Raw genomic sequence first — 23921 nt, 5'->3', positions numbered from 1 at the left:
CGATGATCCCATGGCACCGTCATACCCGCTCTGCACTGTGTACACCCAAACTTCCTCACAGGACAAAGTAAATCTCTGTGGGTTTAGACTACTGCTGGGAGGGACCTGGTTATCAGCAGCCAAGCCTATTCTAACTGATACGGCCAAGAGGCAGGCTCGGGACTTCCATGTGAAGACACAGGACCGAAGGGGCACCATGCTGTGAGCTCCCTAATTTAACCTGCCCCTTTGCAGAGGAGGGAACCAGGTCCAGGTCCAGTGAGTCACTTGCCCAAAGTCACAAGAAAACAGGGGAAGTGAGTGGAAGACGTCTGACGAGAGCCCCCGCGAGCACAGAAGAAGATCTGGGGAAGCCTAACAAATTCCCGCAAAGAGCAAGGCCATCCTGAGACATCTGAGATCCGCGTGCTTATTTAGGGGTCGCGGCACCGGCGGGACACAGCCAGAAACGGACCGTGGTCCCTGGACTGTCAGTGTGGGCTGGTGGGAGGCTGTGGGAGGTCGGGCAGGGCAGAGCCGAGTCTCAGGAGCACAGGGTTAGTCTCTACTGTCTCGATGCTTAATGAAAGGAGCGTATTCGCAAACCATCAGTGTAACTGGAGGCAAACTGTTTTTAAGATCTTATTTATTTATTTTTATTTTTTTAATGTTTATTTTTGACCGAGAGAGAGAGGCAGAACATGAGCAGGGGAGGGGCAGAGAGAGAGGGAGACACAGAATTGGAAGCAGACTCCAGGCTCTGAGCCGTCAGCACAGAGTCTGACCCGGGGCTCGAACTCACGGACCGAGAGATCAGGACCTGAGCCGAAGTCGGACGCTTAACCGGCTGAGCCACCCGGGTGCCCCTAAGGTTCTATTTTTAAGTAATCTCTACGCCCAACATGGGGCTCAGACTCACAACCTCAAGATCAAGAGTCACACGTTCTACCAACCGAGCCAGCCAGGTGCCCCCGGAGGTAAATTTTCTTATAAGCAAAAACAACAACAACAAAAAGCATGCCTCACTCACAAACCTGTTCCCCGAGCCTTGCTCCAGAGTGGCACCACCCCTCGGAACTTTCTGGAATGAGGGAGATGCTGGGTCTGTCTGCACTGCCGAATACCGGGTTCCCCGGCCACGTGTGGCCCTTGAGAAAATGAACATCCAGCTGTGGCTAATCTGTCACAGATTTACGGAGGTCCGATCAACACGCAACAAGCCTCACGTATTTCAAGCGTTAAATTCGATCGGTTCTGACAGTTACACACCCCTGAAACTACCGACACAACTGAGACAGTGAGCACATCCATCACCCCAAACGTTTCCTCCTGCCCTTTGCTCTCCCCTCCCAATTGTACGAACAGGGTGGTCCCGAGGGTCCTCCGGCCCCCAGTCCAGGGCCAGCGGACGCTTTAGCTGGCCCTTCGCCCCCAGCCAGCCTCCTGGTGGAGGAATACGCCTGCAGCCCAAAGCCTCACGGCACGGCTTCCCCAGGACTGATTCTCAGGCCCAGCCTGTTGCACAGCCTGGGTGCTGGTACAAAAAATACGGAGCCTGGGGCCCCAATCCAGGGGTGCCTGGGTGGCTCAGTCAGTTAAGCGTCTGACTTCAGCTCAGGTCTGATCTCATCGTTTGTGGGTTCGAGCCCCGCATCGGGCTCTGTGCTGATGGCTCGGAGCCTGGAGCCTGCTTGGGATTCTGTGTCTCCCTGTCTCTCTACACCCTCAAATATAAATAAACATGAAAGAATTTTTTTTTTTAAAGAAACACATATTCGGTCTTTGACCCCAGATCCTGACACGGGGCTCCTAAACCCCTTGGAACTTCCTGGGCGATAGGGACACCTTTTGTTTTAATGAGGTGACCCAGGGCGGGCTCCTGAATGGCTCGGGATGGGGACTGGCCACCGGAAAGACCACGCCGTGGTCAGAAGCGTGACACTGCAGCCCCAGCCCCCATCCTCCCGGCAGGTGCGCGTGTGAGGGAGCCTCCACCAGATCCTGACGATGGGGTCCGAGAGGGCACAGAGGCTCCCTGGCCTCCCCACGCCGCTCCCTGGGGACCTGTGCCCCTGGCTGCTCCCACGACCTTGGTGATACACCGAGACTCTAGAGTAGACTGTCTTCTTGGGTTCTGGAGCCACTCTAGAAAGTCATCGAGCCCGAGGACGGGCCGGTGGGAGCCCTGAGCTACAGCCGGTCCGTCAAAGCACAGGTGACAACCTAGAACTTGCGACTGGCACGTGGGGGGCGGGGGGCGGGCTGTGGGAGTGAGCCCCTGCCGTGGGCTGCTAAGAGACGCACACACTCGTGGGAACAACTCTGCACACTGGAGGGCACGCTGTCCCTGCTGTGACTTTTGTCCCCACCACAATTCTCCACCAAAAAATGCCCCCTGGGTGGGGTCAAGGTTCCGGGCCCCGTGCGGAGAGTGGCGTTCACCTCTGTGCTGAGAGAGCCCCCACGGACACGTGCCGACAGTGACCGCCAGGGGACACGGTCCCCGCAGGGGTCCTCTGAGAACCGCAGGCTCTGAATGCCGCTGCCGGGACTCCAGAGCAAGCGGACCAGACCCCGTCCCCGCCGAGCTGCCTGACGTTCGACAGCAAACGGAGACGAGATCCCGGTGATTCGGGGAGGTCCCAGGCAGCCCCCGAGAGCAGCGTCCACACGGCGTTCGGCACGGTGCAGAGGCTCCAGGGCGAGACGCCGAAGTCGGGAAAAGGTCTGCTGGCGCTTCCTGCTTCCAGAGAGATCGTGTGAGCCCCCTGGGGCCCGGCCCCACCTCCCTGTTCTGCCGGGAGCTGTGGGTCTGTTTAATGAGCCCCGAGAATGAACGATAAATGCCAGCTGTGTTCCAGAAAGAACCAGGCCCCCGGAAGGATGCCCCCGTGTATTTGGGGGAGGAAAGAAAGACACCTGAGGTCATCTCCAGAAAGTACCGCCACGTCATTCATTCTGCAAACGTTTCTGGGGCCGCAACTATGTGCCAGGCGCTGCGCTGGTTCCTTGGATCTACGGGTGGACAAGAGACACAGCCCGGTCCCCGTGGGACCCGCGTTCTCCGGGGAGAATGACATAAGCAACTAGGATAGCTCTCAGTGCTCAAGAGAGAGCGTGGCAGAGGACGGGGACGGGGTGTGGGGGAGGGGTGGTGAGAACAGGGGAAGCGGGCGAGGAGGACCTGAAGGGGGTGAGGGTCAGGCCGAGCAGCCATCTGGGGACAGTGCAATCCAGGCAGAAGCCTTGCACGTGCAAAGGTCCTGGGGTAAAAGTGGCCTGGCTTGATGGAGGAGCTGCGAGAGGCCAGCAGAGCTGGGCAAGGGCAGGCAATGCAGGGAGCGATGGGCCTGAGGGACAGGCGTGCCCCTGGGCCATGATGACCATTGTGGGGGCACTGGCCCTTCCTCTGAGTATGAGGGGACCCAAGGCAAGGTTTGAGCAGAGCAGGGGCACGATCAGACTTAGATCCGGCACGGTCAGAGAACAGGCTGGAGACAGCAGTGGGATCAAGGGCATCAGTAGAGGGAACAGACCAGAAAAGGCTGAAATGACCCAGCTGCGAACTTGACCCAGCCGCCAACAAGAGAGACGCGCAGCGGTGGGTCTGGGTTATCATTCAGGGTTCCCCAGCCTCGGCCAGTGGCCTCTGGGGCTGTCCTCTACTCTACCCCCAGATGCCAGGAGCATCCCCGGGCCCCAGCTGTGACCACACCAAAAACTGGCTCCAGACGTCAAAGATGGCCCGGCTGAGAGCAGCCCGGTCTGACCCAACTGAGGGGGAGCAGGTGCCACCGGTGGGGGGAGGGGAGCCTCTGGGAGGGGCAGAGCCGGGGAGGGAGGCCAGGATCCTGGGACACCGCTCTGGGTGCGTCGCGTGCCCATCAGGCTCTCTCTGGACGGGGAGGGCAGAGAGAAAGCGCCAGCACGGGGCCCGAGGAGAAAACCGCGGGACCCGGGGAGGGCGGCAGGGTGCACGGCGCTCTGGAGTCAGAAGGACAGAGCAGAGAGCTGACCACGGATTCAGCGCCGTGGAGGCCACGGAAGGGGCCACGCCGGTGGCATGGCGGGGACAGAGGCCTGCACAGAACGGACCTGGGCAGAGGAATCAGCTGCAGACCAGCTGCAAAGCCACCCAGGTCTGACCCAAAGAAGCCCCCCGGCCCCGCGGTCACGGCACAGACACCCCAGCCCTGCAGCCCACAGTGCCCGGCACACCTTCCCGCCTAACAGAACCCCATCCCTCTACGACCTTCCTTCCCTGTCCAGCCGGCCACGGATGCCCCCAGCCGCCCCCCCCCCAGCTCCTGCGGCCGGTCCAGGGACCCCCACCAGCTCCCCGACCCCAACCCACTTTCTAGCCACGCACAAAGGTGCACAGAATCCAATGGCTACTGAGGACACTGACTGGTCCTTCCTGACAGAGACACATTTCCCTCCCATATCCTACCCACCCCTATCCCTTCACTGTCCCTCCTGTCCCCACACGTCCTAGCGCAGCCACAGCACAGCGGAGGAGGGGCGGGACAGCGCCTGGCCCCACCGAGATGCTCAGATCCCGGAGCCGGGATACAGCCACACTGGCCGCTGGATGGTCACGGAGATGGGGCGGCAGCTAAGAGTGCCATTTGGGGATGGCCATGGCGGGTTGTGGGGATGAGGGAGGAGACAGGGCGAGCCCTCGGTAGAAAGGGACAGAGAGAGGACACAACACCACCAGGCGGGTCCCGGGGAGAACGTGACCCCCCTCGAGAAAGCCCTCCTCCCGGAGCCCGGACGGTGCACAGACATGCCTCCTGTGGCAGGGACGGCCAGCCGGTTAGAGCGTCACAGCGGTCCTGAAACAAAGCCGCGACCAAGCGACAGTGACAACCCTGCTTCAATACGTCAGACCCCAAACCCCGGGAGGCGACCGCGCTGCCTTCCCAGCCAGGAAGGCCCCGGCCCCGCCAGTTAGACACAGAACTACACCCGAAGCCAGCAATTCCACTCCGAGGCACGTGCCCCCAAGACACGAAAGCAGGCGTTCAAACAGATCCTTGCACACACGTTCACAACAGCGCAATCCACCACGGCCAACCACCCCAGGGTCCAGCAGCAGCCAGACAGATTGTGGCACATCACGGGAGGATAAACAGGAACAAAGCGCTGGCCCCATCGATGAACCCTGAAAGCGTCACGCCGAGTGGAAGAAGCCAGACACAAAACCCGCGTGACACAGGATTCCATTTCCACGCAGCATCCGGAAGAGGGGAGTCCAGAGGGACGGAAGCAGGCGGGCGGTTGCTGGGGGCTGGGGGTGGCTGCCACGGGCCCGGGGCTTCCTTCCGGCCTGATGGACGTCTTCTGAAACTACACGGTGGCAATGGTCACACGCCTTAAAGCAGCTACCACAGTAAGTTCTGTGCCATGGGCATTGCACCACCACCGCCCCAGAAAAGAGGAGGCCGAGGGCTCATGGGTGGGAGGGGGCCGCGAGGAGGCACGCGGGTGCCGTGTGCACGAGCCTCGCAAACACCGGCGTGTCCGGCAATGCCCGCTCAAGGGCCCAGCCCCGTCTTCGAGGCCTCCATGACCTCAGGACGGTCCCGGGGCAGGGCACAGGGGCTCCACGGCCCCGCTCCTTGGGATGGGGGTCATCACCGGATTCCCCGTTCCCACCCCCCGATCTGATGTTTTCCAGGGGATTCAACACGTCCTGGGATTCCACGGCTCCCACGCCGGCTTCCGGCTGAATGTCTGCCCAGAGACACAGTCCCCACGACGAGGAACTTTTCATTTGAAGGAAATGCAAACTGGGGGGGGGGGCCCTGCCCCCTTTGCAAAGCACCCCGAGACCGTGAGCCCTCAGGGTGCCCCTCGTCTCCGCAGAGAAGCGCACGGGAAAACACTGAGGACGCAAAACGCACACGCACACGCACACGCACACGCGTGCAGACACAACACGCACGCACACACAGAACACGCGGGCCACGCTCTCCCTTCCCGAAGGCTGGTGGGAAATGGGCAGAGGCCCCAGCCACGCCCATGGGGACAGGAGGGAAGAAGGGGCCTCGTCGTCCGCCTCTCCCCCCTGGCGGGGAGCGTCTCGCTCAGATAAGGCGGAATAAAGGACAAGATGAATTGCCAGCCGGCGCTGCACGCTAACGGACAGTGATTCATTTCCCAAGTTTCTCTCCTGGGGAGATCCCTCCTTGCACAAAGGGAGGGTTGTGGGCGCTGACAAAGGCCGGGCGGGGCCTGCCAGCTCAAGCCTGGAAAATGCAAGAACACCTGCCTCCCACCTCCGGAGCCCCGTTTCCTGGGCCCCCGACGGGCCACACGGGCGCGGGAAACAGTACGACTTTTAACAGGGAGCTTGGTGCTTTGAGACGCAGGGGTGGGTGAGCGGGAGTCTCAGTGGCCGGTGGAGAGGGAGAAAGAGCAGGGGGAGGGGGGGAGGGGGGAGGCCCCGCACCAGAGGGACAGGGCGGATGCTGAGGGACCGGCCTCCATGGCAGAAGGACAGGCCCACCTCTCCAGTACAGCTGGCTTTCCCGGACCAACCTCAATTTTGTCCGCTCCCCTGCAAACACGCCTCGGATGCCTCCAGTCGTGCTAAGGCACTTAATAAGTGCCTTCTGTATGCACCCCCAACAGCGTCAGCCGTGTGTCCCGGAGCCAGCAAAAGCTCGCGGAGTATCGAGAAGGGGCTGCTCCTCTCAAGGGGCCCTAATGCCCCGCAGTCCCCGCCCCTGCTTCCCTCCCTGACTATCTCAAACGTCTCTCCTCACCAAACCCAAGCAGGCCGCAGGCCAGCCCTCCCTGACGGGGGCTGGCGACGGCCCCGCCGGAGAGCTCATTCAGTTTTCTGCGCTCTGTGCCTCTCTGCCTCAGGGGCCCCCAGCTGGTCCTCCCCTTGGAGAGCCCAAGTTCCTTTTCTGTTCCTAATCAGAACCCATTCTCGAGAGAGGATTCAACAAACTCCTCAGTGCTGAGAAGCGAGTGATAAAGCCTAACGGGTTACCTACATCAATAGGAACAAAGTCAAAGGAATGACTCCCTAATGGTAGAATGTCAAGTTGAATATGTTTTATGACATATCAGGGAACTGAGAACCTACCATGAGAGAAAGAGAAACTCTTTTTTTTTTTTTTTTACGCAAGAAAGGCTTTTTTATGTTCACAAGAGCTAGAGATATCATTTCCAGCAAGTTGCAAAGACATAATCTCCGAAGTGCCATTAGCGATTCAAAAACAAAACACTGGCCCCACTGAAAATATGCACACCGTACAAAGGGGCCACGGCTCTTCCGGACGGATCAGACCCAACTCTGAGCCCAGCCCCACGGGGTTGCGCTTACCCACAAAGGTCCCGAGGCAGGGCCACCCACCCTTCTCTGATGAGGAAACTGAAGCTTACGGAGGAGAGCAATCCGCCCGGTCAGGCATCCATGAAAGGGCCACACTGGGGGCGCCGGGGGGACTCAGTCGGTTAAACAACCGACTTCAGCTCAGGTCGCGATCTCACAGTTCGTGAGTTCCAGCCCCGTGTCAGGCTCTCTGCTGTCGGCACGATGCCCATTTTAGATCCTCTGTCCCCCTCTCTCTGCCCCTCCCCTGCTCGTTCTCTCTGATAAACTTTAAAAAATGAAGGGCTGGATTGGTCCTGCGCCCCAATTCTAGACAGAACCCAAAAGACCTGGAAGAGAGAATCCTTGAGACACAAGAGCGCTGGTTGGACCCCGCCTTGGTCCACACCGGCGGCTGTCAGAACACCACCGACCGCCGACAACCACAGAGGATCCTGACGCTGGGTGAGGCCGGCTTCTCGCGGCGCCCTGGGGTCCCTCCCCCGAGGCTCACCCCACGACCCGCTCCCCTCCCAAAGCCCCCGTATCCTAACACCTCCACCTTGGGGTGACTTTGGGGGGACACACCCCCGGCCCACAACGGCCCCGCACCTGCTGGCAGAGACTGAGCCCGTGAGACGGAGAACTTACCCAGCACCGTGACAGGGCTGGATCCCACCGGCTGAGACCCCGCCCCCCCAAGCCCGGCCCACCGCCGCTCCCAGGAGCACGGCTAGGTGCTCCTTTCCCAAACCTCCTTCCAAAGTGATTGAGATTCTAACACCATTAAACATGATTTAATTTGCTTTTCCTAATGATCTGCCCACAGTATTAGGACGTCTCGCCTTTTCCACTTGAAAGACATCTCAGGGTGATTTCCACCGGTTAAGTTAATAGGGAAACCATTGGAAACGTTACAGAGGAATCGGTGCCTCCAGCTCAGCCCCAACTATTTTTACACCGAGGAGGCGTGTGGTCTTTGCTGCGGCAGAAGGACAAAACAGGGCAGAAAGCCTGTCGCTGATAATTGTCTTACTCCTGCGTTTTCAAGTGCCTCTGTCTGTCGACTGAACCCACGTCCAGCTGCCCCGGGCTACCTCCATCACCAGGAACCATCTAGAAATCCAGGCCAGGGGGGCGCCTGCGTGGTTCAGTCGGTTAAACGTCTGACGTTGGCTCAGGTCACCATCTCATGGCTCGTGAGTTCAAGCTGTCCATGCTGACAGCTCAGAGCCTGGGGCCTGCTTCAGATTCTGTGTCTCCCTCTCTCTCTCGGCCCCTCCCCTGCTCATACTCTGTCTCTGTCTCTCTCTCAAAAGTAAATGAACAATGAAAAAATTTTTTGATTGAAAAAAAAAAAGAAAAGAAAAGAAATCCAGGCCAGAGACGAGGGCCTCCAGAGTGCACCCCTCCACGGCACCTGCTGGGAGGCATTTCTGTGCATTCACTGGCTGGGGTCCTCGACGTGGGTCCCGCACGTGGGTCTCACTCGAGCCTCAGATCCCCACGAGGCTGGTGTCCTATCCACTCCCATTTTGTAGATGAGATAACTGAGGCCAGCGAGCTTCTGTAGCATGACCAAGCTCACCCACTGAATCGGCACAAGGCAGAACCCAAGCCTGGGCCTGTCTGACCCCTGTCCTGTCCTTGGCCCCCGGGATCCACAGCGTCCCTAAGATCTGGGGTCTGGGGTCGTGTTTCTGAATCATGTCCACTACTTAATATTCTTATCCTGCCCGTTTCCCTGACCTGCCCGTGGCCCTCATGGTTTACAGCTTCCCCGTCCATAGCGGCCGCCTCCCTGGCCTCCCCTGCAGCCACACTCCTGCGTTTCCAATGCTCCCCGACTACCTGCTGGAGGGTAAAAGCACCCCTGTGCCAGTTCCGGAACCTTCCATGGGAGGAGCACTGTGGCCACCTTCCCGCGTTCTCACTACCAAGCTGCAAAGCAGGACTAATGAGAGGTGGAAGCCTCTGGAAAGTTAAGCAACTGCGGGGCCTCCCGGTTCGCGAAGGCCAGGCTGCAGGCACCACGGAGCTGTTCCCCCGTGACCTGCCCCGGACGCAGCCCCGGCTGACGGCCTCCCGGAAACCAGGCACCCAGACGCCCAGCCCGGGGCCTCCCTGTCCCCAGTGGCCAGGAGATCCACAGGTCACCTCTGACCTGTGCCCACTCGGCGAGGAAACGTGCCAGGACACCAGACTCTTCCTGAACATTCCTTCCACTTGGGAGGGAGGAAGGGCACTGAGCCATTTTTGCCACCAGCTAAAATATTTCAGTCTCAGATCAAGAAGGAATGCAAACCGGAAACAGCACAGAACTCGGAGCCAGATGCATGCAGTCTGTCTCGGGGAAGCAAAGTAAACAGTCCGCTCTTGTCATCCCCGGGCCCCGGCGGCCGAAGGGGCCCCAGCGTGACCCGCCCTCGGGCCAGGAGAAGCGCAAACATGCAGGGACCACGCCACAGGCCGGGAGCCAGGGTGCCCCCTGAGATACGCCATCAGCAGCTCCCACGGGTGAGGGGGTCTCCCGTCCGAGGCTGAGCCCGGGGCCTCATCGGGTCGTCCTGAAAGGCTGTACTCAGCCCCCCATCGCCTGGGGCCGGGGCTCCCGGGGCCAGAAGAGAAAGGCCAGTTTCTGTCTCGGACCCACAGCGGGTCACAAAGCAGGCCCGTGTCCCCATCTATACAAGGGCCGGGCCGGAAGATTGCTCCTTCCTCCCCGGATGCCCGCCCTCAGAACGCCCCGATTGACCCTCCGGGACCCCATGACACAGAGGAGCCCTGGGGTGGCCTGGGGCTGGGGCTGCCGTCACCCGTCACCCTCTGAGCTCCCTCTCCTGCCTCCCCACGCCCGCCAACCTGCCACGGTGCCCGGTGCTGACCGGCTGTGCCCTCTGCACAGATAGGGGCCCTAAGCGGGGTCCCGAAGGTCACCGTCCCCACAGTCTCCAAGCACCCCGCACACCCCCAAACTGAATATACCCAACCCCTGACTTCCTGCCGCCCCCTTTCCGGCTGGCTGGAGCACACTCCGTGTGGGGCGCCGCCACCAGGCGTGGACCAGAAACTCTAATTGGAGATGTAACTCATAATTAGCCTTTGATTAATTAAAAACGGGAAAACTAATTACTTAATAAGTGTCGTTGGCTTCGTTGGCGTAATATTTGAAAACGTGCGGCCCTGAGAGGAGGGTATTCAAAAGGGTCCTTGGGGGACCAAAGCCGGGCGTGTGGACCCAGCAGATTCCCTGGAACCCTCGGCCCTCAGACCCCAAACTCCTACGTGCCGGAGAGAGCAACCCCCGCCCCCCCCCCCCAGACAACACAGCAGCAGACAACACGGGGTCCGTCCCGCTCACAACTCTGTCCCCTGCACCTGGCCCAGGTGGGCACTCCTTAAGTGGTTGTGGAAGGAAGGGGTGGGGGGCACTGAATGTCCAGAGCCGGCTGTGTCCTGCTCCAAGGTCCCTCGCCTCTGGGTCTCAAGCCCAGACACGGCACGACCCATCTCCTAACCGCTGCCTCCCACGGCCTCACGGACAGAATGAGGGCTGCAGCGGGGCCCCGCCCTGAGCTCACCCTTCCTGACAGTGACACGGAGCAAGCACGGTGCCTCCGGTCTAAGGAGACCCCGGACTGGGGCGCCCGGGGGGTTCCGGCCGTTAAGCGTCCGACTCTCGATCTCAGCTCAGGTTTGATCTCAGGCTGGTTGTGGCCGCAGCCACTTCATCCCTAGGAGGGCCCCGCGACGTCCACCGCGCTTGCAAGGCTGTGCCGAGCCCGGTACGTCCATGTGGACGGCCCAGGCCAGGGGCGCGCCTTCCCGGGCCAGTGTGAGGGGGCTGGCCTTGACCTCACGCACCGGGCCTCCTCGCCCGTGACACCAGCCGCATCCGCCCGTGTCCACATTCGCCCCGCATACGCGCCGAGCCTCCTCGCGGCCACTGCTCACTAACAGCTCTCCTTCCGGCGACCCCTCAGCATCCCGGCGGCCACCCTGGGGAACGGGCTCCGACTTCAAAGCCGGCCCCACCGTGTTCCCACGAGCTCCCCCCACCCCACCTGGCTCGGCGCTGAATCCGGGAGGAAGCCCGGGGCCCGAGCGCCGACAAGAAATCAACCGCCGATTATACAAATCTCCACAGAGCCCGTCTGCCGAGACGTTCGCTCTTCTCGGAGGTTCAGCCACGGGCACCGGACGTGAGGGCACCGGACGTGAGGGCACCGGACGTGAGGGCTGCTGTAATGACGTCTGCACGGAGTGGTGCACCTGAGCGCCTCCCACCTGCCGGCAGGTGGAGCGGGCAGGACGTGGCACGCACGCGTGCCTCCCTGATTCCAACCAGATGGCCAGCGGGGACAGAACGGGCTCCTGGCCCCGTCCGGGGCTGCCGAGGGGCCTGGGCTCACACACCTTGGGGAGGGGCCTGACACCCCCAAGGGAAGGCCGAGGTGGGTGCCTGGTGGACACCTGTCCCGAGCAGGGGCGGTGCTGGCGGCGGGGGGCTTTTAAAGATGGGGATCTTGAGGCGGGTGAAGCTGGGCCCGACTGGGCAGACTCCTCCCGGACGAACCGACGATGTGGCCACTCGGTGAACGCTTCCCTCGCTGCCCTGAGGCGGGGGGCTTCTGGCCAACCCTCCGTGGAGGCCCTGTCTGCAACACCCGCCCTCCCTCAAATGTACCAAGACAGTCCGCTGCAGAAATGACGATCTTTTCAAGCGAGGGCGCTGGGAAAACAGGACCTCCACGCACACAAAGTACGGTTTGCGCGCTTACTCCCACCATATCCCAAAATTAATTCGAGAGGGGATCAAAGACCTCGATGGAAGAGCTAAGGCCATAAAACATTCAGAAGTAAACACAAGAGGAAAACTTCATGACCCTGGATTTGGAAGTGACTCACTGGAGAGGACGCTAAACACCCAGACAACAGAAGAAAAAAACAGCCACATGTGTCTTCATCAAAGCCTGTTACGCATCGAAGGACACTACCAGGGGAGTGAAAAGGTGACCGGTGGAAAGGGGGGGGAAGATCCGTGCGCCACGCACCTCGAGGGATTAGTACGCAGCATACATAAAGAACTTCTACAGCTCAATAGGATTGGATGGATTGGATTCGAAGGTGGGCAAAGGCCTTGAACAGGCATTTCTCCAAAGAAGACACAAGGATGGCCAATGAGTACAAGAAGAGGCGCTCAACGTCACCAACCGTGAGGGAAATGCAAATCAAATCAAAACCACAGTGGTAGGATTTCACGCCCACTAGAGTGGCTGTCTCACACACACACACACACACACACACACACACAAAACAACAGATGTTGGCGAGGATACAGGGGAATCGGAACACTTGTGCCCTGTTGGCGGGAACACAAAATGGTGCAGCCACTGTGACTATTAGAGCAATTCTTCCAGAAACTGAACACGGGATCCGGCAAATCCACTTCTGGGTATTTACCCAGAAGAAATGAAAGCAGGAACCAAACAGGCATTTGCACACCTGCGTTCACAGCAGCACCACTGTCCACAACAGCCAAAGGTAGGCGTGGCCCCAACGTCCACCCACAGATGACAGAGAGACAACAGGTGGTGTATCCGTACAACAGAACGCTACTCCGCCTTTACGAAGAACTGAGTTCTTTCTAACTTATATATATATATATATTTTTTTTTTTGAAAGCAAGAGAGAATGCACAAGTGGGGGAGGGGCAAAGGGAAAGAGAGACAGAGAGAGAGAGAGAGAGAGAGAGAGAGAGAGAGAGAGAGAGAGAGAAAGAGAGAGAATCCCAAGCAGGCTCCACGCTCTTAGCAGAGCTCGACAAGGGTCTCAATCCCACGACCCTAGGATCATGACCTGAGCTGAAATCCAAGAGTTGGACGCTCAACGGGCTGAGCCACCGGGGTGCCCCACAAAGAATGGAAATCTGGCAGGCGCCACAAGGACGTCCCCGGGGCCCGTGATGCTGAGCGCAAGAAGCCAGACACAAAAGGCCACATGTGACCTGATTGCAGGCACGTGAAATGTCCAGAGCAGGGAAACCCACAGAGACAGGGAACCAGTGGGTGGCGGCCAGGGGCCGGGGTGCGGGACGGGAGGGGGCCGAGTTCCCTTCTGGGGTGATGACAAGGCTCTGGAATGAGAAGGAGGTGGCGGCCGCCCAACACCGCGAACGTACTGGGTTGTGCACAAAAATGGCCGAAAGGATCAATAATATGTTACGTCCGTTTTATCACAATACAAAATTGCTTTTAAAAAATGAAAGTCAAAAAGGATCACCCAGGATAAATATCCACGGACTCCGGCCCAAGCTCCCTAATCCTGGCATCGGGGGGAGGTGGGGGGGCCTGCACCCCGCACCTGCAGCACCGGGGGGGGGGGGTGAGGCAAAGCTCTCAGAGGGGCAGTGGTGAGGTCTCTCCCCCCAACAAGGTCGTAGCCACACTCCCTGTGATTCAGGGGAGCCGCCCCCCACTCTCAGGCCGGATCCTACCGCTGACGCCAGCACTGCAGACCCCTCGGTGCCTTTACAAGAATCAATACCCCCTGAGAAGAGCCTCCCAGGGTGCCAAGAAAGAACACCTTGTTACAATTAATTATTTACATTTTGCTATTTTTTTCTCTTCTCTCCTTCTTACTCTCATCCTGCATTTTTTGCTGCAAACATCAAATTGTCAGGCTTCCACAGAAACAATGTCTCGGGGCACCGGGGAGAAACAATTAGCCAATTAATATTTAATTGACTGTGGACAGAGGAAAAAAGGCAGGCATGAGCCACACCACACCCAGGAGAAAACGCTCTCAGCCGCTTGGGTGGGGCCTGCAGGGCAGAGCAGACCCAGAGGAGAGGACGACACACACTGGCCGGCTTGCCCGACACCCAGGGGGACGACAGGGCCACCCCCGGCGACCACGCCCCAGAGGCCATCCCGGCAGCGGTCTGACCCCAGATGGGGAAGCCGAGGCCCAGAGAGGCGGGCAGCCTTCTGCCCTGGTGCAGCGAGGCCTGGGCGCACCCCTCCCGAGCCCATCTCCTCCACACCCCTGCTTCTCTGCTGTCAGGTGTGACCGTTTCCACCACATACACCCACGGTCTCCGAATCCCCCTCTCTCCCCAGAAATGAGTCATGGGCAAGACGGGAGTCAACAGGCACAGGGTGCTCGGAGACCTGGCCGCGTCTGGGGGCCGCCACCTGCCCGGGGCCCCGCCCAACACAAAGGCCCAGAGGACACCCCCCCCCCCCCGCCCCGCTTCTGCCTCACACCCAAGACCCTCCCACGCTGGGGGGAGGGGGTGGGGGGGAGACCTGCAGGGACTCCGGGACCAACACCCAACCGCCCCCACCCCCGGCCAACGGCTCCCGTGGGAAGGGAGCAGAGGACCACGCCCACCCCAGTGCGTGTGCACGCGAGCGCCCCCCAGCGGCCGCATCTTAACAAGTAACTAGTGCGCCGTCGACTCTGTGGGACCAGAGCGCCTGGCCCACGACATCACGGTGGCCGCAGCGTCAGCGCCTGGGGCTCATCAAACGAGCGGCACAAAGGCCTGGAGAGAACACCGAGGACTGTGCAGATTGGTGAACAAACAGGAAGAGGGGACGGACAGACACGTGGCAACGCAGGGCCTGGGTGCAGAGATAAGGGGGTCCGATCGATACCCCGCGGCTGCCTGCTGCCTCCCTCCCTGGCCAGACGGCACCCGGGGGACGTGTTGGTCGATGCAGACGCTAAACAGAGAAATCAATGCTGGGGCTGGCACAGCAGGGGCCGGACGAGGGGGCCGGGCGAGGGGGCCGGGCGAGGGGGCCGGGCAAGGGGGCCGGGCGAGGCGGGTGCTCCGGCAGGACCCACCGCTGTGCCCAGCCCACGGCCAAGGCTGCCAGCCACCTGCTCAGCAGGGTGGGGACAAGGGCTCCAGACCCAGCACGCACAGCCGCACCCTGCCACGTCCTCCTCCACACTTCTCAGAGGTGGGCTGAGCTGCAAACCCATTTTACAGACGGGGAAACCACGGCCCCAGGGGGTGAGGCGACCGGTGCCGCCCAGGCCCCGATACCAGCCCCGGCCCTTCAGCATCACATTCCGTCTCGAGCCCCGAAAGCTGTCTCAGCGGCTCCACTTCCCCCTGGCTTCTAGAAGCACCGGTGCTGCCCAGGAAAGCAGGTAAGAGTAGGCTCACCCTGATTCAGCAGGCCCTGCCCTCCCTGCCTCCTCCCTGCCTCCTGAGAAGGCCCAAAGTGGTTTGAGAGCCACTGCAGGAGGGAATCACCCGCACCTGCTCTGACCTTCATTCCGAAAGTCATGCGTTCACTGCCCCGCATCTTTTAAAGGGCTAACGGTCAGCTCTATCCTGGTTTAGGCCTCTCACGGCCTCTCCCCAGACAGCGCTGTGGGCCTCCACACTGGCCTCCTGGCCATCGATCTGCCCCCCCCCAGCCTCCACACTGGCCTCTGGCCTAGCTCCCCAACCCGTCTGCAGAATTCCACGGGGCTGACCTCGCCCTGTCCCTGCACACAGCGGCCCGGCCGGGCGGGAGGGAAGGGGCAGCGGAATGCGTAACAACCGACCTCTGCCGGCAGGACCTGAACAGAGACCTCCCGTTCCCCTGTCAGGATGCGTCTTCTCTCTGGGCCTCGGCCCCCTCCCTACTTCACGAGGTCCCTGAGGGACGGCGGGAGCTCGCGGACCTAAGGAGGCCAGCACAGCAGCGCGGAGCCCCGCACATGACCACTGCCACTCCTGACGGACGAGGGAAGGACAGCCCAGAGCCAGCCCTCTGCGACTCCCTGCAGCCTGGGGTTCGCCTCCTGCTGCATGGCGTGGGCTGAGGAATGAGCTCACCCCGGGGGCCAGCGCCCAATAAGGAGGTGGGGCCACCACTCTGCCACCTCCAGGGACCAACATGCCAGCAGAAAGCCACAGAAACTGCAGTCTCACCAGGATCTTCTTTCCCAAAACTCCCAACCGGCTTCCAGGCCGGGGCAACGGCGTCTCTGGAAGGCCCAGCTGATGCGGGCCACCTGTTCCCACGCTGGGCCGTGTGCATCCAACAGGGGGCAGGCAGGGAGAAGGGAAGGGTCCGCCTGTGGCAGGATTTCACCAGCAAGCCCCACATTCCCCACGCCCGCCCACCAAACCTGGTCCCTTTAATGCAAGAAACACCCAGGAAGCAACCAGAAAAGGAAAGACTTCCGGAACCAACTCTCCGGGTCCTCCAGCTCCTGCCGGAGCCTGCCGGGTGACCCAGCAGGAAGAGGGACAAAGTACTTGATCGAGTCGACTGGGGCCCGTCTCGCACTTCCTCGCTCAGACCTCGTATCGATGCCACACGGTGGGTCACGGCGTCTCTGTTGTATGTATCCCTGTGGAAAGGAAAGCTCGAGGAGCCCAAGTAATTGCTAAGCCCAGATCCCACCCAGGCCTAGCGGACAGGAAGCCCCTCCCTCTCCTGCCGGCCGCCTCCATCGCCTCGCTCCAAAAGAATCCACATGAGAGAAGGTGCTGGAAGGAAGGCACAGTGGCTTCCCCCCGGCGAGCAGGGCTCGCTCCTTGGGGGGCTGGCTGCGCCCAGGGCTCCCGCAGCCCTCGAGGGTCTCCAGGGGGTCCACCTGCCCGCCACCCCACCAAGGCCTCTGCTGAGGGTCTGCCCGGACGCCCTAAGCCAGGGAGCAGAGAACCCAGCCAACGCGGCCTGCCCCTCCCAGCACGCCTCCTGGGTTAAGAAAACACCTTCTGAAGCTTCGAGGGCCCCCAAACACCAGCTTCCCTCTGCACGTGCCCTGCTCGGCCCAGTCTGCCCCAGCGGAGGCCGAAGGAGAAGCCTGAGGGCCTGGGGGGCGGGCTGGGTCTGCACACGGGAAGATCGTGGGAATCAGCCCCAGCTCCGAGCGGTATCCCCGGAGAGAGGGGTTCAGCGCTTCCCTCAGCAACACGGGCCGTGCATTCACTGTGCGGGATCCTCCCTAGGGTACGATCGCGGAGGAAGTCCTCCTGGTGTCGCGGCTGAGAGATGGGCCAGGGCCGGGCAGCTCCTGGGGAAGTCCCAGGGTTTTCACCTTCTCCTTTCTCCTACCACTGATGGCACAACAGCTAATCTGGGCTCCCCCTTGGAGGGCAAAGGCCATGCAACTTCTCTGGTACGGCGGGTGCTCCACAAACGTGCCGTAAATTAAGTGCTGGGTACACGGGGGGATGGTAGATGGATGTGTGAGCGGGGGGCGGGCGAGTGGTGAGTGGATACGATGATGGACGTGTGAACAGATGGTGGGTGGGTGAGTGGATGGGTGAACGAATGAATGAACGAATGCTTTTTCTCCTGAAGGAACGACTCCAACAATACGAAGGCTTGGGAAGCTGAGAGGTAGCTGTTTAGAAAAGGAACAACAAAACCCAGGACACGGACAGGATCTGAACACCACAAACCTTCTTAAATAAAACAAATAAAATAAATTTAAAAAATCTGGAAATTTCTAAAGCAGCCTGAGACTAACCGGTGTCTCCGTAAGGATCCCTTCCCCGCCCGGACGCCATGAACACCAGCAGGCCAGTGAGAAAGAAACCCGTCCCTCCAATCCCTGGCCCTACACCCCACCCCCCAGTCCCAAACCCGTGCCCCGGAAGAAGCTTCAGCATCCCCCTGAACCCAGGCTCCCAGAAGGTTCTGGTCGGCAGCAATCGCCCGGCTACGGAGATCAGTCCTTTTGCCCCGCTGGCCTCACCCGCCCAGGAGACGACGAGTCGGTTCTGATCCTACAGAGCTCGGTGCTCGGTAGTGGGACAGACGCTGCCTCCCTGCTGGCTGGGACTCTCATCACTCCAGGGCCAACCTCGGGGGGCCAGAGGGAGGGCAGAGCATGCGGTCACATCTTCACGGTCTGACGTCAATGATGGCCACCAGGCCCATCTGGAAGAGCCGTGGTGTCCTGGCTGGGCTCCCGGAGGCCAAAAGGCGAATCCAGGCCCATGGGAAATCTCAGTAGCTGTCTCTGAAGAGACGCATAGAAACTTGGCTGTGTCTCTGTGCCCAGGGACTCTGTCTGTGCAAGAACCTTCCCAGGCCCATCTCAGAAAGCAGTGAATGAGAAACCAGACCAGCTCCGTATCATCACCAGCCCGGGGGGCCCAGTCTGCCTGCTGCTGCGCCCTGCCCTGCCCTGCCCTGCCCAGTGCCACGGTCCAGGAGCGGGAGAGTCCCCGCGTGTCCGTGCACCAAGCAAAGCAGGCCGCAGGCGCTGGGGCTTTGCTGGCGATTTATTCTTCCAGGGTATCCCCCTCCCTGGACACCAGGAGAGGCCAGGGCCGCTACGGGGAGACCACGACCCAGAGGCCCAAGCCTCCACTGGCCCCCAGCTTGGAAGTGCTGCTACCCACTCACAGGTGTCCCTCGATGAGAATCACGTGCAGGGCAGGAGACCCGTAAGGAGGACGCTTGGCCAGAGGCATAGCGGGCAGAAGGGGCAGGCCAGGCTCTGCCCGGAGCCCCACGTACCTCCCACGCTCCCACGCAGCCAACAAGGGGCCAGAGGAACGAGGAGAAGGGAGGTGAAAACAAGGGCGAGCTGCCCGGGACGGGTGCCGGGTGTCAGCACTCCACAAACCCAATTCTACTTTCTGCTCAACAGACCTTACTGGGGGGGGGGGGGGGGGGGGGGGGAGGGCTTGGAGAAATTGAGTGACCCGGGCACAGCCGCTCACTGGACTCAAACACAGCCCGCGAGGGTGCAGACTCTGTGCACTTAGCCATGCAGCCCCGTCTTCCAAAGACGCACACTTACGTCTTTACGAGTAAAAATAACAAGGGAGAAAGTAGGAGATCTGCTGCTGATCTGTGAGGCTCTGGTTCTGTCCTGGCCAGACCCGCGGGCGGGGGGCTGGACCACGACACACGCCCGCCGTTTCAGGAGCAGCTACTGACGGCTGGGTGCCACGCGGCCTGCATAGCCAGGCAAACCGAGGTCAGAGGCACCGTGTCACCTGCCCAGTGGTCGAGCCAGTAAGCAGGGCGAGATTTTCAAGCGGTCTGACTCGAGGGTCACACACAGAAAGCAGAGGCAGGATGGGGGAGCTCCGCCCGAGCCCTGCCCCTCCTGGAGCAAAGGGTCGTCAGTGCAGGGCAGGAACCGAGGCCCCCCCCCCGCCCCCTGCACACAGCTCAGCGCCCGGGTCTGGGCCATCACACCACCTCCACACCACGCCTGGCTCCCCACAGCAGATGCCACGGTGTGGCGAAGCATCGCCAGTGACCGTCACAGCGCACGTGGGCGGACCGGAGGCCAGCTCGGAAGCGGCGTCCTCGCGGCCCCTCTGGGTGGACCTGGCACGTCCACCTTGGAGCCAAGCCGCCTCCCTGGAACCGTCGATGAGCGCGAGGGGCGCCCCCCCGGCAAACCGCGTGGCCACACGGCTGGCGAGTCGCAGGATGAGAGTTTGATCCGAATTTATGTGCGCCTTACATCACTGCATTCAGCTGTGGCAAATCAAAAGCAAAACGGAATTGCAGCCTGGGTCATTTGCATTTTAACTATTCGCCAAGAAACGAACTTGGCCAAGGTTTATCCCGTCTTTTTCTCCATATGGTTATTTTAAAGACCGGTTGTGTGCTTCAGTGTGTGTGTGTGTGTGTGTGTGTGTGATCCCGAGTGTGTATGCACGAGTGCATATGAAAGCATGTGAGTGCAAAGCAGTGTCTCTGCGTGAGTGTGCACACGGGTGAAGAGTGTGGGTGTATGTCCGGGAGGCCCCTTTCCAGAGCCCAGGGCACTGCCGCTCCCCAGGAGAAAGGAGAACGGGAGAGGAGATCCAATCCACTGCAGAGCAGCCCCGCGGACTGGGAAGCCCACTTCTAGGAGAGGAAACCTGCCTGGCCCCACCCCAGCCTCGGTTGGCGCTCGGGCACACGCGGCCCGGGGCACAGGGAATTGAGGGAGCTGTTCAAGGGGAAACGGAAACCTCTATGAGGTGCTGATCACACAGACATGGGTTCTTGAGCCGGTCCCTGAATCTCTTTCTTAGAGAATTTCAGAACCAGGGAAGGGGGGGGGGGGGGGGCGGAACACCATCGGGCCAGGTGGCTTATGGGAAAATCCTAGCTACTGACAGTAATCTGACACTTCATCGCGTCTCAAGGAAGGGTTCCTCTTCGAACGGACTTCTCAGCGCTTGTAACTGCAAATACAAAATTCTCCCTGCGTTTCGTAAATCATGTATTCACAGAACATTTTCTCAAACACCAAGTCCCCGATAATGGTCCTCAGATAGATTAAGCAATAAACATCTCCCGATACTTCCCATCAGCAGGTGGAAAGTGGCTCCCTGGGCAGTCTGGGAAGCGACTGTCTCACAGAGCCCGTGCCAGCGCAGCCGAGGGCAGAGCTCCCCGGTGCCGTCCTCTGAGAGCCCACGGGGCCGGGGGGCCACCCGACTCCAGGCAGCACAGAACAAGGCCTTCCCTCAAGCCCTCGGCCTCCATCCAGCAAACGGTATCATGGTCCCGACTCCAGCCATTTAAAAGGATGTGCTTTCAGATGGCGAGTGACGTCTCTGGCCACTATGAAGGCAGGCTCACCAGGGAGCCAGCTCACAAACGAGCTGAAACCCCCCGCCAGCCTCCAGCCTTCATACCTGCCCAGCCCCAGGTACCTTCTCACCCGCACCAACAGGGCTTCTGCAGGACAGCTGACAAAGGGCACTTCTGAGAACACGGGGAGACTTCTGAGCTGTTTGGCCCAGGCCTCGAGGATCACCTCCAGGAACCCTGGGGGTTCGGGTCATCACCCCCTCCTCGCCCAACACATGCTTAGAGCCAGGCTGCTCTGCTGGCATTGAGCGTAACCGCCACAGATCTTTCCACGAGTAAACGTGCCCCTGCAGCATCTCACGCGACCCCCGGGCAGGCTGGCAGTAACACCTGCCCGACTTCCCGTGAAGAGTGGAGATTCGGGGGAGCAAGTATACGTCAGGTGCCCCGGCTAGGGAGGCACCTCAGCCCCCGGCTGTGTCCTCGTCCACACCCTGCCTTCCCTCTGCCCTCCCAGATTCCGGACACCTGACCTCACCCTGGGTGCGGCGAGACCCGGAGGAGGCAGGCCTGTCCCGTCACCCCGTCGCCCCGCCGCCCCGCACAGAGCCGGCGCTCGGCCACCGTGCCCGGACACTCACCTTCCCAAAGTCTCGGACATCGAAGAGGTCGAAGGGGTCAAACAGCTCGCTGTTTCGTAGTCCAAATTTATCGTGGCAGACTTTCAGGAAGGTGCGGATGTTCTTTAAACACAGGAACTGGAGGAGAGAAGACAAGAGCACTGAGCCCCCAGGGTCTGTGAGAAGAGCGTAAAGGTAGCGGCGGTGCCGGCCCGGACGCGCATTCCTGCCCTGGGGGGGGCCTCACCACCGCTGCCCCGCTGGGCCAGACGTCACAGGCGCCCCCGGCTCACCCCGGCCACTCCTGACCCTTTGTCCCGCCCCCCTGCCCAGGGGGACCCAGCACTGACGATCGCGACTGCAAATGTGGTCTCGAATCAGCCAAACCAGCGCGTGAACACACGGGCACCTGCACACGTGCGCCCCTCACATACACACACGCGTGCACGCACACGCACACGCACACACACCTGTCTTCCCTGGCGCAGGCCCGCCCCAATTATCGTAGATGTGATGAAACCAAAGGCCGGGAGCGGTCCGTGGAAGCCGTCCGTGGCGGACCCCCGGAGTGGACACGCCAGCCGCGGTGGGAGGCTGGGGGCGCACAGGGCCAGGGTTCCCGATCAGCACTGGGGCACCTCCTCCACCCGGTGACCCGGCGACACTGGGCCTGGCATAGTGACGGGGGCTGGAGGTTTGGGGCTGGGGGTGAACGGGATGGCCGGCTGCGGTCCCTGTGGAGAAGCTGCTGGTGAAGGACACACGGGGGCTGCGGGCCGGGCCTCCTGGAGAGCACCATCCGGAGTTGTTCTGGCCCCAGGTTCGAGTCCTGTCCACTGATTCCAACTTACAGGACCAGGGACAGCAGCTTCGGCTCCTGTGGCCCGGTTTCCGAACAGGACGTGCCTGGCTGGGCCGTGCACGGTGATGGCACAGAGTGAGCCATGCCGTTCGAGGACCGTCGGTCCACCCAGTCCAGTCAGCAAGGGCGCGTCAGAGGCAAGGACAGCAACGTGCGGGCTGAAGGGGCCCGGAACTTCAGACCGGTCGTCCCCACCAGTAACCATTCACTAAGGGCCCGAGGGCTCCACGGCAAGAACCACAGGGCCAGCGCCAGCCCCCCGGAAACGCAGACGCGGGGACAGATGGAAGGAAGGACGGGCCAGAATCAGAAGGTACGGCCGACCTAGGGAACCAGCTGCTCAGAGAATGCCCTCGAGGCACGCGGCGCCCCGGCCTAGCACCCACCCCGGGCGCCCTCCACCCTGGGCCGCTCCTCCTGTCCTGGCCAGGGTGGGTCACCGGTCACGGCCGATGCTGACGCACCGGCTGTGTGGGGGTACGGTGTTTTCTGAATGTGCGAGAGCAAACCGCAGACATGACCCCGGGACCCCCAAACATGTGAGTGCCCCTAAGGACAAGGAGACCCCCTTCCCCGAGCTCAGCACCAGCGTCCATGTCCGTGAACCATCGTGGACCCCACACGCCCTGGTCTGCGGACGGCACGGACTCCCATTTCTTCAGTAGACAAAGGACAACCAAGATGCGTCCAACAGCAAAACACATTCTGGCCTGAGGCCCGATCCCGGCTCAGACCTGACGCTACTGGTCACGTCTCTTCCATCCCCATGAGCCTACAAGAGTACGCCCCCACAGAACCTTCTGGAAGGATGGATAAGTTCGAGGTATGTGTCGTCCAGTAGGGCAGCCACTAGACACATGTGCCCCCTGAGCACTTGAAATGAGGTTAATCTGACCGAGAAACGACATTTTTAATTTTTTTCTAATCAATCTAATCTAATCAATCAATCTAAGTGGCACAGCCATAGCTGTTGGGGTGGACAGCCTTGTCTGCCATTCCTGAAACATCGAGACTCGGACGGAGGGACGCTAGGAGTCCACTTACACGAAGCACCCAGAACAGGGAGTCACAGAAAGAACGGTGGTGCCGGCCGGGGCGGACAGGGAGTCAGTGTCTCACGGGGACGGATGTAGCTTGGGGTGATGAACGAGTTCTGGAAATGACAGGTCTTGCCAGGTGACACCGTGACACCGTGACGGTTAAAACGGGGGCGCCTGGCGGGGCTCAGTCGGTTGAGCGGCCGACTTCGGCTCAGGTCATGATCTCGCGGTTCGTGAGTTCGAGCCCCCGTCGGGCTCTGTGCTGACAGCTCAGAGCCTGGAGCCTGCTTCGCATTCTGTGTCTCCCTCTCTCTCTGCCCCTCCCCTGCTCTCTCTCTCTCTCTCTCTCTCTCTCAAAAATAAACATTTAAAACAATGGTTAAAATGGGGACACCTGGGGGACTCAGTCGGTTGAGTGTCCTACTCTTGATTTCGGCTCAGGTCATGATCCCAGGGTTGTGGGATCAAGCCCCACGTCAGCATGGAGCCTGCTTGGGAGCCTCTCTCCCTCGCGCGCTCGCTCGCTCTCTCTCTCTCTCTCTCTCTCTGCCCCTCCCCCACTTGCATGCT

At 60.8% G+C, this 23921-nt stretch overlaps 1 protein-coding gene and 1 long non-coding RNA gene across 15 annotated transcripts in view; one reads left to right on the top strand and one right to left on the bottom strand.

The window, feature by feature from the left end:
- Window positions 1–23921, bottom strand: part of VAV2 (vav guanine nucleotide exchange factor 2) — a 169722-nt gene that overhangs the window by 115349 nt on the left and 30452 nt on the right. For all 12 annotated transcript variants that reach the window (XM_045043733.1, XM_045043738.1, XM_045043735.1 and 9 more), the window contains exon 2: window positions 21471–21587. In XM_045043733.1, coding sequence (XP_044899668.1) covers window positions 21471–21587 — 117 coding nt within the window. The remainder of the gene's footprint in view (window positions 1–21470; window positions 21588–23921) is intronic.
- Window positions 14626–17775, top strand: LOC109494045. 3 transcript variants are annotated; one of them, XR_006589201.1, is made up of 5 exons: window positions 14626–14889; window positions 15312–15475; window positions 15893–16644; window positions 17280–17449; window positions 17635–17775. It is a non-coding gene; the product is annotated as an uncharacterized LOC109494045 (long non-coding RNA). The 3 variants fall into 3 exon arrangements; XR_006589200.1 differs by having other exon boundaries at window positions 14631–15475; XR_002737720.2 differs by having other exon boundaries at window positions 14634–15475; window positions 15926–16644.

Source organism: Felis catus, chromosome D4, assembly GCF_018350175.1.
Source record: "Felis catus isolate Fca126 chromosome D4, F.catus_Fca126_mat1.0, whole genome shotgun sequence".
In the NCBI taxonomy this organism is placed as follows: domain Eukaryota; kingdom Metazoa; phylum Chordata; class Mammalia; order Carnivora; family Felidae; genus Felis; species Felis catus.
The sequence above is the reverse complement of the archived record's forward strand: the minus strand, read 5'-3'. Positions and strand labels throughout refer to the sequence as shown.